Here is a 13,951-nt window from a genome sequence, read left to right as displayed (position 1 = left end):
ATATCATAAACAATGGTGCGATTATCTTATATTTTCCACAAATTATTAATACTACTATCTTATTTTATAATTTATCAATTATATTTTTATAAGTATTCATATAAATTATTTACTACATATGTAATATTTTTTAATTTAGATAAAAAAAACAAAAAAAACTAAACAAATACATGTAAATGGACGAATATTTTAGTATTTATTTAAGTCATCTGCCCTTTATCTTGAACTACACAAATATTTCAGTTCTTTTCACCATATAGTTTATTTATATTTATAAATACGATCAAATATTTAATGGAAGTATTAACCATTTCCACGACCACTCTCCTTATAATTAAATTTTGCATGTAAAAATACATCCCATGAACAGTCGAGTCAAATTATATATAATTTCAAAAAATAAATAAAAACAATAATTTTATATATATCATTTTCAATGTCAAGTTGTTATCTTTTTCAAATTAAAGTGCCGGCGGGCGCGGGAGGTTGGGTGCCGGCGAGGTGCTGGCGGCGGCGGAGTGCACGTACTCGTCGCTGCTGAACTCTTGGCTCGACGGCACATTTCCGCTGCTCCTCATTCTGCTGCCGTCGTAATCTGACCCGCTCGACGCCAACGTCGCGCTGCTCGGCGTGGCCTTTATCCCCTCGTTAAGATCTTCTAAAGATACATCGCCTTCGAGTACCCGGACCAACTGTACGTGTACCGGTGTGCGCGTGTTTATTAGAACACGACTTATTGGTTGGGATTCTCGGCCAAAAAATCGTGTCTATATATATATATGTGTATGTATGTGTGTATATTAATCGAACCTTGCTCATTTTGGGGCGCCTTCGGGCAGATTGACGGATAGCGGCCGCGGCGCAATGAACCATACGGAGCATCTCGGGGGGGTTGTAGTTGTTGCCAAGGCGTGGATCGACTAGCTCCTCGAAACTTCCGCCTTCTTGAACACTCATCAAAATCGGCCTCGCCTGAATTTGGATTTGAATTTGAATTTGTATTAGAAATTGAAAATAAGGACAATAATTGTATATTGTGCACTTGGAGTGTCTATGTGTTAATAACACATGTACGACAATATCCTTTTTCCGATATATAGTAAATATAAAGGTTATGAAGTTTCTACATATTTTTTCTATGCTTAGACAATATTTAATAATCTTTTCGTAAGATGATAATTTCGAAATTCTAACCAGAGCAATATTGATATTATATTATGAAGAAATTCAGAAATTTAAAATCAGTTAGTATTAAGTGAAATAGATTTTCATCTTTATAAACAATAAGGAATTTCCATTTTTTTTTATATGTGAAACAATATTCGATACCCTTTTCCGGAGATGATAATTTCAAAATCTTAACCAGATCAATATTGATATTATATTATGAAGAAATTCAGAGTTTTTATTTAAAATTAATTAGTATTGAGTAAAATAGGTTTTCACCCTTATAAACAATAAGAAGTTCTTACATTTTTTTTTTTTCTATGTGAGACAATATTCAACAATATTTATACACATGTGAGAGAACACATGAGAGACACTATAGGGAGAAGGACAACCAATCTTATACCCATATAGTGAATTACAGTGATAGACTAGGGTTTGTTTCTTTAGGAAGATTTTTTCAAATTTTATTATTTGAACTCAGTGTTTTCCGAAAAAAATACATATTTTTTTTTATAAAATATCCCATCAAACATTATTTTCATAACAAATTCAAACCAATTTTTTTTCAAATTTATCAAAAGAAACACACTAGTTTTATTAAAAACTTAGAAAAATGTATTACAAATGATCCAACGAGAGCAAAGTTTTGTAGGAAAATTTGGAACAAATTGTTTATGAGTAGTGTAAGGCTGTTTTGAAATACTAGTCTTCAATTTAGTAAGTTATGCAACACAAAAAAATCGATTTCTTGATCTACAATTTAATCTTTTTTAAATGAACAAGAGAAATTCAAAAAGCAAGCGAGGAAGACTAATTAAGTAACTATGAATTTGTACGTACCCAATCGACCAAGGTGTCGTCGTCGTCATCTCTGGTGAGATCGATGGGGCGCCGGCCAGTTATGAGCTCCAAAAGCACCACCCCGAATGAGTATACATCCGATTTTTCAGTTAGCTTACCGGTCGATGCGTATTCCGGCGCCAAATACCTTCATGAATAATAAATTAATTATATAATTCAAAAAATCATTAAAAAAAAAAGTTATATATATATAATGTACCCAAATGTCCCCATGATTCGAGTCGAAACATGTGTATTTGTGTCTGAAGAAAGCTTAGCCAGGCCAAAATCTGCCACCTACACATTCATATGTAGAGATCGACTATAAAATCAAATTAAATTTATTGCTATATATATTTATTAATTTATATATATGCCCGTAAATGCTTATATTTACGTACCTTAGCCTCAAATTGTCGATCTATTAAAATATTTGCTGTTTTAATATCCCTGTGGATGATTCTCGGATTGCCTGCATGCATGCATGTTTCTCGTAAAAATCACACCATTAATTTCAAATATATATCTGTATAAATAAATATAAGTATATTTATTAATCATTTTCTCACAGTCTTCGTGAAGGTAAGCAAATCCTTTTGCAGCCCCTAATGCAATTTTAAGCCTGGTTGCCCATTCCATCGTCGGTCGACCAGCTCCTTCACAATATATTTAAGAACTAATTAAACGGTAAATTGTTTTTACTCTCCTAACTAATTTTTTTTTTTTGTTAAAATAATTTCTGTGTGCGGAACTCGCCACACTGGGATGATGTGGCGCTGACGTGGCTCACATGTTATTGCCCTATAGATGCTACATCAGCAACTCGTGAATTTTTTTTAAAAAAATTCAATTTTACAAAATATTTTAGTGAACTATTTTTTCTGTCTTGTATATGACCCAATTTATCATTTTTAGAATATTTAAATGGACTATGTCTCAAAATGGTTTCGTAAGTAAAATTTTTTCGCTAAAATGGTTCCGTAAGTAAAATTTTTTCGCTAAAATGGTCCTCCAACATGGCATCTACGTGACGATGACATGCCAGCCAACAATGGCTGCCAACATGCCGATTCCGGCACTAGAGGACCATTTTAGCGAAATTTTTTTCCTTATAACACTATTTTCAAACATGATTCATTAAGTACCAAAATGATAAAACCATAAGATAGATTCTATAAAAACAGTTTACCCTTAATTAAAATATTGGAAATTAAATCAATAAATCAATAAAAAAACAAAATATATATATATACCGTAAAGGTGAAATTCAAGAGTTCCATTGTCGACGAATTCATAAACGAGCATCCTCTGAGCTCCGGCGGTGCAGTAGCCGACCAGCGACACCAGATGGCGGTGGTGGACGCGGCTGATGATCTCAACCTCCGCCTGAAACTCACGCTCGCCTTGCCCGCTGTTCGATTTCAAGCTCTTCACTGCAACTTCCTTCCCGTTTGGAAGGACGCCTTTGTGGACGTACCCGAATCCTCCCTGCCCTAGCAGATTCGCCTCACAAAAACCCTCCGTCGCCGCCGCTAGATCGTTGTACGTGAAGCTTCCCTGGTTGTACCCCCCAATTCCCATCCCGCCTCCAGAGTACCCGGAGCTCATCTCGCCGCCGCTGCTCATCATCGCCGCCGCCGCTGGAGGCATCCAGCTGTGGTCTGAGCTCATCCCGCCGCCGCTCCCCGGCGGCGGCGGAGTCATCTTCACGTTGCCGTCGAATCCGCTGCTGTAGTAATCGTTGCCTGCGGCGGATTGATTATTGTTAATCGGATCGAAATTGGGATTGAAGATGATTTGAGATGTTGTTAATGGAGATTGATTAATGGAGACGGACTTGCGTGGGAATGGGGATTTTCATGGTAGTATTTATGGCGGCGTTTTCTTTTCCGGCAACAGCAGACGCAGCACAGAATGACGATGATGAGCAGCAGCGCCGCCGACGCGGCGGCGCCGGCGATGATGGCTTTTTGATTCTCCTGCGACGATTTCGGCAGCTCCTTCATCGATGATCCGCCGGAAGAGCCGTCCACCGGCGGCGAATCTCCACCGGACGAGTCAGATTTGGACGATTTACCATTATCGCCATTGCTATAATTTCCTTCTGATTTCGACTGGTTATACGATTCAGAAGACGAATCGCCGCCCGACGACGGCGACGGCGGCGGCGGCGATGAGGAAGAACCATCCGACGGCGGCGAGTACGAGGAGGAAGAGCCATCGGACGACGGCGGCGGCGGCGGCGGGGAGGAGGAGGTGGAGGAGGATGACGAGGAAGAAGAGAAATCAGACGAAGACGGCGGCGGAGGGGGCGACGCGGATGCGTCACCCGTCATAGAATTATCCGAAAAGGTACCGTCTCCGTAGGAAGACGACATCGTCAACGAGTTGACAAATTGGGAAGGTCAACCTGTCAGATCCGACCAAATCGCTGAAATTACAAAAGTACCCCGCCTTCCCCTAAGATGACACCCTCCTAATATCCAATGTTCATTCAGACAACCCTTTAGAAATATATATATATATATATATGTTTTTTAGAAAAAAAAAAAATTAAATCAGAAAACAGATAGAATTAAGCAGAATTGTTGTTATAATAATTTAAAAAGTGAAGAGAATCATATTCTCAATTTTCTTTGTATGTATGAATGAATGAATAAAGGAGGAGAGAAAGGGATAAGGGCCTTTAGGAGAAGGGCAGGGCAGGGCAGGGCTGGGCAGAGAAGATTCTGAAATCAGTAATAATAATAAACATCATGATATCATTCATACAAACTTCTTCATGACACACAAAATTGAAGTTGCCCTTCTCACCAGTTTCCTACAAACAAGGAAACTAAAATGTCCCTTAATTTCCATTTTTAGTTTTTAGCATTTCCTCCTTTCATTCATTCCAATAATAATAATAAAAAAATTATGGTTTTTCTTCATGTCCCTCTACTTTTTTATTTAAATTAAACTCTAATGACTTTTTGAGTTTTGAATTTTATTTTATTTTTAAAGAAAAATAAACAATTGCATAATTTAGGGTGTTTCTTTTTTTGATGAGTTTGGAAAAAAATTGATTTGAGTTTAGTATAAAATTAATGTTTGATGGAATATTTTGTGAGAAAAAAAAAATGTAACATTTTTCGAGAAATGCAATTTAAATAATAAAATTAGGAGAAATTGTGGTAAAGAAACAAACCCTTAGGAGTTGATTGGTTTATGGATTTTTTTTATAAAATTGAGATTTCGACAGTAGAATTTATATATAATGAGATTTATTATACTTGGGATTTGGAATCCTACCTATGTTTGGTTGATAAAATTATACGTGATTTATATTTTTCAAATCTTGTTTGTGTTTTTATATGAGTTGAGGATTTGAGTTTTTTATATTCTAAATGACATAATTATCTTCATATTAATTTTATTTTATTTGGTAAATTAAACATCTAATTTATTATTAATATAAATTGAAAAGATATCATAATTTTATAGAGATGACAATAGATTCGCTTAAACTCGAGACCCGACTCGGATTCGACATATTTATTTAAAGTTTTTTTTTTTTATTTACTTGTAAATTGACAAATCCTAAAAAAACGAACATGAATCACACGTGAAGTTCGTTGTGATCAAGGTATGATCATGTCCGAATATTAGCCCGAATATCGGGAAGTTCAGAACTCACCCGAAACTTAACCCATGTCTTCTTCTCAACATGCTTCATACACGGCTGCAATATCAGCCCCACCACCACCGCCCCTAAGCTCACCAGCGCCACCCTCGCCGACGACAGCGCCAACACGGTGCACATCAGCACCGTCGGCGGCACACACATCGCCGCCACCCCCGCCGTTCCCATCGGAATCTTATACGGCCGCGCCGCCGTGGGCGCGATCACCCTCAGCCGCACAAACGCTACGAATTCGAGCATCATCCCGAAACAATACAAGAAGTTCTCGGTGGCGACGATCTCGTTGAAGCTCAGCCACGACAGGAGCACGACGCCGGAGGCGGAGAACAGAATCCCGACGAACGGCGTCCCGTGCCGCGACCGTTTCGCGAAAACCTTCGGCAACATCCCGCGCTCTGCCATCCCGAGCAGCTGGAACGAGTCGCTGCTCATCTCCGCCATGAACATCCCCAAGTTCGACATCGCCGCCGCCGCCTGGACCCACCAGCCGAGCCATGCGCCGCCGATGATCTTCGCCACATCGGAGAAGTACCCATCCTCCCACGCCGCGCGATTCAGGGGAATCGCGCCGATCCCGAACAACAGCGGGAGAAAATACCCAAGCACGACGAGGATCATCGCCGAAAACAGCGCCTTCGGCAGCGTTTTCTTCGGGTTTTCGACTTCTCCGGCGAGAGTACTAATCGAATCCCAATAGTGCAAGTTCCAGAACAGAGTGTTGAGGTACAAACTCCAGTCGACGTTACGAACGTCTGCCGCCAGCCATCGCTTCGGCCGGAGCTTCGGGATCGAAACGAACCCCATCGCGATGAACGGAAGAAGCGAGAAGATCCCGAGCGCCACCGCGACCCATCCGACGATCATCATGCCTCGGTAGTTCATGTAAGTAAGAACAACCGTCAGTGCCAACACTGCGACGACTCTAGGCCATCCTCCGGCCAATGCCGGGATATCCGATTTCAGATAGTCGAGGAAAAGCACCGGATAAAGGGCGTTGTCGATGACGCCGCTAAGCCATTTCAACCACCCTTGCTGAAAGCCACAAAACGGCCCCAACGCCGACGACACCCAAACGACATAGCCACCGTTTTCGGGGAACATCGTCCCCAGCTCTGCGGTTATGAGAGCTTCCGGAATGCTCCAGAAGAACGGGAACACGAGAATCCCGACCAGTGTGAGCAGAGGACCGGCTGCGCCGACGCTGTCTTCGATCCCAAACGCTCCTCCGGAAACCTCGTAGAATATGAGGAAAACGAGAGGGAGGACCGATATTTTCTTACCATGAGTTAATCTAGAAGAAGGAACTTCTGTGTTAGTACCTCCATTGTTGTTGTTGTTTTCGTCGCTGCCGGCGATGTTTACTGCAACCGCCATGGATGTTTCGACATTGTGTGATGATGCATTAAGCTGTTTCTGGTCTTGTAGATTTCGACAGATCTGACTTTCTCTATCAGAAGCTTCTGCTGATTGAACTGTTCCATCGCCGGCGGGAACCTCTCCGCATACGTGTAGCTGATGCTCTGAACCGCGACTATCGGACGTCATTAACAGAGTGCTCGAAAATAAATACTTTGCGAACGAGTGCAGCAGCAGGAGTCAGGATTGACCCTATTTATTGAAGTTCTGTGCAATCTCGGTCATGTTCGAGGTAATCTATTAATAATATTTCAAACGTTTGAAAAAATAATTTTTAACAATATAATTATATTTAAAATAAATTTTAAGATTAACTTATTTATTATTTTATTATGATATTTTTGAAAATAAAATACATATATTTTAATATTTGTTAAGTCTCGTGCATGATAATTTTAAATTAAAATTTTAAAATTGTAAAAAAAATGTGATTTTTCGGATCCCGGTCTTACCGGGTATAGTTTCGATTGGATCTGGTATAATCGAATTCAATTTGAATCTCGAATCTAATATTATATCTTCAAAATGAATTTCAGTTCCTACTGAACCCGACCAATTGTCATTCCTAAAATTTTATAATTCAAATAAAATTTATAATAAATAATAATTTTAAACAATGAATTAATTTATTTATTTAAAAAAATATTGTACTATAAAAAATAATATAAATTTAATTAAATATATAATTTAAATAATAATTAATTTTATTAAATATAAATATATTTATAATATATAATATTATAGAGGATATAAAAGTAAAAAGTAAAATTTCAAATAATAGAATTTAAAAGTAACAGGGTACTCCTATAACAAAAAAATCATTCATTTGTAGGATTTTGGACTCATTTTTTAAATTTCATCATTTTAAATTCCATCATTTTATTATTAACCAAACATGAATTTTATGGGATTTTAAAATCCAAATTCCATTAAATTCTTGAAGCAAACAGCTCCTGAGTTTGATGTTTTGTAATATATATATATATATATATATTTGATGAAATATTTTTGGCACTCTTGTTAGCCATGTATAATTTCCAGAACTTCTTGCTTGCACGTGTGTATATATATATATATAATATTTTGAGTGTATTTAGTTTGATTTGAAATCCAAATTAATACCATTCAATAGTTCAAAAGATTTTTAATAAAAATATACTTTTTTTTTCCGTAAAATATTACATTAAGATATTATTCATATTAAAGCCCAGAATCGAAACCAAATTATTGTTTAGTGTGTGTTGTTTTATATGTAAAATAAATATAGGATGTAACAATTTAAAACAAAATATGTATCCAATGTGATTTTGATGTTTTACATGAATAAGGAATTTTGAATGTTAGAAAAAGTATAAATTAGTTTGATCATTTTTCTTTTTTTGGTTACATAGTTGTTTGTATATAATGTTTTTTACGAAAATTAATACCTCCATCCCAATATTAATACTTTTCTTCTAACTGAGATTTTTTGTTTTTTTGTATGTTCCGTTCAAAAGTATCTATTTTTTATTACAATAAAAGTTATGGGATAATCTGATTGTTTACTATTGCTAAACAGGGGTAAATCAACACCATATTGATTTCTCATTCAGTACATATGAAATATAAAAATTAATATAGCACATAAATAGTCCACAAAGTACAAATTACAACCAATCTCAACATACAATACACATTAACATAGCATACGTATAAACTAAAACAAACAACGCATGCTAACGATTTATACGAACATGTGTTGTCCGATTTATTTTTATATATTGTCTAATGTATTTTCACGTGTTGAATGAGCTAATCAACATGATGCTAATTATCTACATTCAACATCCTTACTATTCTCACACACATATATATATATATATATATATGTTTTCAGGCAAATCAATAATACTAAATGAAAATACACACAAATTGTAATAATACATTTCCATTTCACCCATCATAGACAGAAAGATTTGGCCTTGGCTCAAAATCTTCTTGAAATGATTTCTTATCTTCTCCTGACTTGAGATCTTTCATATATGTTGTATCACTTTGCTTTGATTGAAATTCTTTTGTGGAAGAGTTTTTGTTTTGAGGCTTTAGATTCCTAACATAGGCAGTAAGATTTTTATTACCAACATAACCTGTCGAAGTAGGCTCCTGCTCAGAATTTTGCACAAATGAAATCTTGTTTTCAGGGTTTTGATCATCACTGTAAGCAGAACCACTAGGCCTTGGCTCAAAGTCTTTTAGAAACGATTTTTTCTCACGAATCTTGAAATGATCAATATGCATTCGTGTTGCCTCGGAGGAGTGACGTTCTTTGCTCTTTGTGTCGTAAATATATTTACCATCTGGATAGATTCTTGCACCGATAACACAAGTACTTGCAAACTACACAATCAAAAGATAATGTATTAATATAATACACAATGCAAATATAAAATACTACAACAATATATTTTAACGCTACATTACTTGTCGGCTTTCCTAAACAATTCCAAGTTTTCAGAATACCAAGTTCTAATCTAATCTAAACTTAGTTAGATATTCACTTGTAGTAACATTTAGGGATGGAAATAGGTCAACGCCGCCTGTCAGGGGCCTGCATAAGGCCTAGCCTGGCCTGCCTGTTTACTAACAAGGCTAAATTCAGATATATTTTTAAATTTTTTAAAATAAATAGAACAGACTTAGGTTTTACTAAAAAAAAAATTTTGGCCTATCAGGCCGGCCTATTTATATATTTATATAATATATTTTTTTTATCTAATATATATAAATATTATGTTTTTAATTGTTTATAATTTATAAAAAAGTTATATTTGGTGACAATAAAAACTAAAAATATAATTTATTTTAACTGATTTATTATATATAATAAATAATTGTATATATTTTTCTACAAATATTAAGTTTGAAAAATAAAAAATAAAAAAAATATTATATAGGCTTTTAAATAAGCTCGTCAAACTAAACTTTAAGTAAGTCAGATCTACACCTTAGATATATATTTTAATAGGCCGATAGGCCAGGCTTAGACTTTAGTTTTATAAAATAGACCTGGCCTATTTAAGGAAAAGCTGGTTTGGTCTGGCCTATTTCCACCCTAAGTAATATATATATATATATATATATATATAATTGAAATATGCAAATAATTATTAGAGTGAAGTAAGGAGAATACCATGAGGGAAAGGAAGAGGAGGCATAGAGTCTTCTTGTTCATTTTGCATACAACAAAAGTATCATCCATCTATTCTATCTATTTTGTACTCAATAATCTTGTACTATATATAGATAAATACATATATAACAGGTGTTACTGTGCTTATTGAAGACAAACAATATTGTGTTGATTTTACATGGGACCTTTTGTTGTTAAATAATTATTTCACTTAAAAAATTAAATTTGTACAAAAATACATCACTAATTTCATATTATATATTCTTTCAATAATAGAATTAATTTATATTAATCATGTATAAATATATGTGGTATATAAAAATTTTCTTTTCAAAATGACATTCATATTGAATATATTTTATTAAAGCATACTTTTTAAAATACTTTATGATATATTTTAAATTTATTTTAATTATATATATTTAAATCATAAATAAATATTAATTAAATAAATTTAATATTTATATTAATTTATTTAATCATATATAGTATTTTTTTATTGAAAATTATATGTGGTGAATTATGTTGATTTCAATTTGAAATTACAATCAGACAACTAATGCTTAGTTTAGATAAATATTTCAAAAGTTTGAAGTTTTGAAGAATTTAAAAAAAAAATAATTGAATAAAACATTTAATTAATATGATATAAATAAGCAGTACATGTGATGTTTTCCATGTTGGATAAATTAATGTAAATACTTGGTGGAATTTATATTACAAACAGTTAAATTCAAAATTTTGCACAACCAAGTTTTTGATGAGTAAAAATATATTGGACCGAATAAAATAATAATTATTAATTGATATGATTTCAAGTAATTGAACTTTGTCAATCAAGCTAATTAAAAATTATTAATTTATTTAAAATGGTAAAATATGAAATGCAATATTATTAGAAAAAATCTTTATTTGCGAAATTTTAAAATTTCATTCACTTTTAAATATTATTACTAATTTTTAATCAAACATACCAAGTCTTTTAACCAAACAACCCATAATCCATAATGGTTAATTGTCCCTCTTTTTTATATCTATATATTCATTTGTTTTTTACCGGAGTTTTAGAAATATTAATATTATATTGGGATAAAGTAAACAAACTAAATTAACCCTGTTAGACCATCAGAATTTTGGGTATCTCCACTACTTTTTCTTCTCCACGTCACATTCTCTCTCCCTTCTATTTTATATTCACAACAAAGATATTCACCTTAATTTTTTAATAAATTTTTATTTTTATATTATATATATATATTATTTTTTAATTATAGTTTTAATTTGTAGTATTAATTATTTATTTAATTATTATACTTATTATATTATATTATTATTTGTCAATATGTTGATTTATTAAAAAATTATTTATTTAATATTTGTATTTATATATATTAAATTTCAAATTGATAAAATATATTCAATATTTGTATCATCTTGTAGAATATAAAATATTATGAATTATAAAAATACTACAAAATTTAAATATAACAGTAAAATCAATATAGAAGTATTTGTAATGTTAGGTAGATAGTACAATTATTAAAAATAAAAATAAATATTTTTTTTATGAAACAAATAAAAATAAAAAAATGCACAGATTGTTATGGAGGGGACGAAGTAGTATAACAATAAATAATGTATTTATAAACAACCCATGAGTAGTGAAATTTTATCCATAATGGTTAATATGACAATAAATAATGTATTTATATATTAAATTGTATAGTAAAGTGATAAAGAAGTGTGATCAGAATAATTGTAACTATATTATATGGGGCTATATTAAATGATATGAGTCTTATCATAGATATATATTTTTTAATAAAAAAAAAAATACTTTTTATTACTCATAATTTATACATTTTAATTAATTTATCGATACATGCATAATTCATCAATCTAATTTATAACAGAAATTAATAAATATATTTATAAAATAAAAATTTTAAGATACAAAAAAAAAAATAATGTTTATCAAAATTAGTATAATATTGGGCGTGTTCTTCTTGTGAAAACATTTCACATATTTTTTTCAAAAAATAATATATTACACACATTCATTACTTATAATATTGGCCGTGTTCTTTTTAATATATTACAAGATATTCATTATTTTTTTGTTAAAGAAAATTAATAGAAAAAATAGTGTAATAAAAGAAGAAATGAAGATGGTGTAAGTTGATATAAAGTTTAATGGATTTGATGTTTGCTTACTTTAGCTCACTCCTTGGAAAATTAGGCTATGTTTCTTTGAGTTATGTTTGGGAAGTTTTGATTTAATTTTTGTATTTAAATAATATTTGATAAAATATTTTATGAGAGAAAAAAATATATATATTTTTAGAAAAATACAGGGTGTGCTTATTTTGTTAGATTTTTGGGAATAAAAAAAATTATATGAGATATAGGGAATATTGTAGAGAATATAAAAAACCGTTAATTCTCCTAAAATTCTTATTTCGCAAATTGTTTTCATGGTCAGTCTCTATTCATATATTTGTTTGTAACTCCCTATTTATTCATTACAACTCTCCATTTATGATTTTATAAATTTTCACCTATAAATTTCCAATTTTGTCCTCAAAATAATATTTTATTTATAATTTTATATACCTAATCTAACCCAGAACCCTTAATTTATGTAAACAATTATCAATTTTATTATTATTATTATTATTTCACAAAATGATGACGAACGATACAGAATGTTCGAAGTACATGTTCATTAACTTATTAATACTTTATTCAATCAAAAATTAATATTCTTTATAAATATTTTGTATTAAAATTTAATAGTTGTGGACATTTAAATATATATATATATACATGTAATTTATTTGTAAGTATTTATATATAAAATAAATCTACTTATTGTTTAACAATATTTGCAAAATTGAGTATCACGTACATTGATATTTTCTATAATATTTTGTATTATTATTTAATGGTTGCAAATATATATATTTTTAAAATTGTTTATTTTTCATATTGTTGTCTATCTACTTATTTTTTATTTTTTAATAGTAAAAAATTGAAATTATATAGTAGAAATTAAGTGTTATATGTGAAGATAACAAAAAAAATTGAAGTTAATAAAAGAAAATAAATAAGGGTACTGTAGGAATTTCAAGTGAATAGGGAGTTAAGATGAATAAATTAAGAAGAATAGGGAATAAATGAGAAGAATTTAGTGTATAGGGAGTAAATAGAAAATTGAATTTAGTGTATGTAGTATATAACTTTTTAGGAAAATGTGTGAGAAAAAAAATTTAAAAAGAACCATTCAATTAAAAATACTCGTGTGTGGCAAGTGGACCAGGTGTCGGAATTTAAACCCATGATTCACAGTCACAAATTCACTCTCCACATCACCGGGTCATTGTAAAATAAATGGTGATACCTTTATAAGATTTTTCATATTTTTTATATATCTCACTCGTTTTAATATATTATTTTTTCATTTTCTAAACTCTAAACTCTTACACATTGGCATATTTTTTTCTTGAGTAACACTTCAAATTTTATTGAAAATTATATATGCAAAATCACACTAAAAGAAAATAGATAAATCAATCTTAAAGGTTGTTCTTTTTATAAATTTTTTTTTTCTAAAAAAAAAAACAAGCTATTCCATATATACGATTTTTAATAAAAGTATATTATTATTTTTTCTA

General features: G+C 31.8%; 3 protein-coding genes across 3 annotated transcripts; all 3 read right to left on the bottom strand.

The window, feature by feature from the left end:
- Positions 1 to 461: 461 nt before the first annotated feature.
- LOC127260439 (putative proline-rich receptor-like protein kinase PERK6) lies at positions 462 to 4,388 on the bottom strand. Its single transcript, XM_051288171.1, has 8 exons — positions 3,821 to 4,388; positions 3,264 to 3,755; positions 2,580 to 2,666; positions 2,412 to 2,482; positions 2,231 to 2,307; positions 2,011 to 2,158; positions 811 to 972; positions 462 to 692 (listed from the first exon to the last, which is right to left on the bottom strand). Exons 1-8 carry the CDS (start codon positions 4,386 to 4,388, stop codon positions 462 to 464), a joined length of 1,836 nt encoding a protein of 611 aa, XP_051144128.1.
- Positions 4,389 to 5,641: 1,253 nt separating this feature from the next.
- LOC127260438 (probable polyamine transporter At1g31830) lies at positions 5,642 to 7,237 on the bottom strand. The gene has a single exon (XM_051288170.1). The coding sequence runs from the start codon at positions 7,235 to 7,237 to the stop codon at positions 5,642 to 5,644; it is 1,596 nt and encodes a 531-aa protein (XP_051144127.1).
- A 1,465-nt stretch (positions 7,238 to 8,702) lies between these two features.
- On the bottom strand, positions 8,703 to 10,357 carry LOC127261267 (organ-specific protein S2-like). Its single transcript, XM_051289537.1, has 2 exons — positions 10,278 to 10,357; positions 8,703 to 9,484 (listed from the first exon to the last, which is right to left on the bottom strand). Exons 1-2 carry the CDS (start codon positions 10,344 to 10,346, stop codon positions 9,041 to 9,043), a joined length of 513 nt encoding a protein of 170 aa, XP_051145494.1. The 5' UTR covers positions 10,347 to 10,357; the 3' UTR covers positions 8,703 to 9,040.
- Positions 10,358 to 13,951: the final 3,594 nt, after the last annotated feature.

The sequence above is a fragment of the Andrographis paniculata genome, unplaced genomic scaffold (assembly GCF_009805555.1).
Source record: "Andrographis paniculata isolate CXL003 unplaced genomic scaffold, ASM980555v1 Contig62END, whole genome shotgun sequence".
Lineage (NCBI taxonomy): Eukaryota > Viridiplantae > Streptophyta > Magnoliopsida > Lamiales > Acanthaceae > Andrographis > Andrographis paniculata.
This window is presented reverse-complemented; position numbering and strand designations above follow the sequence as displayed.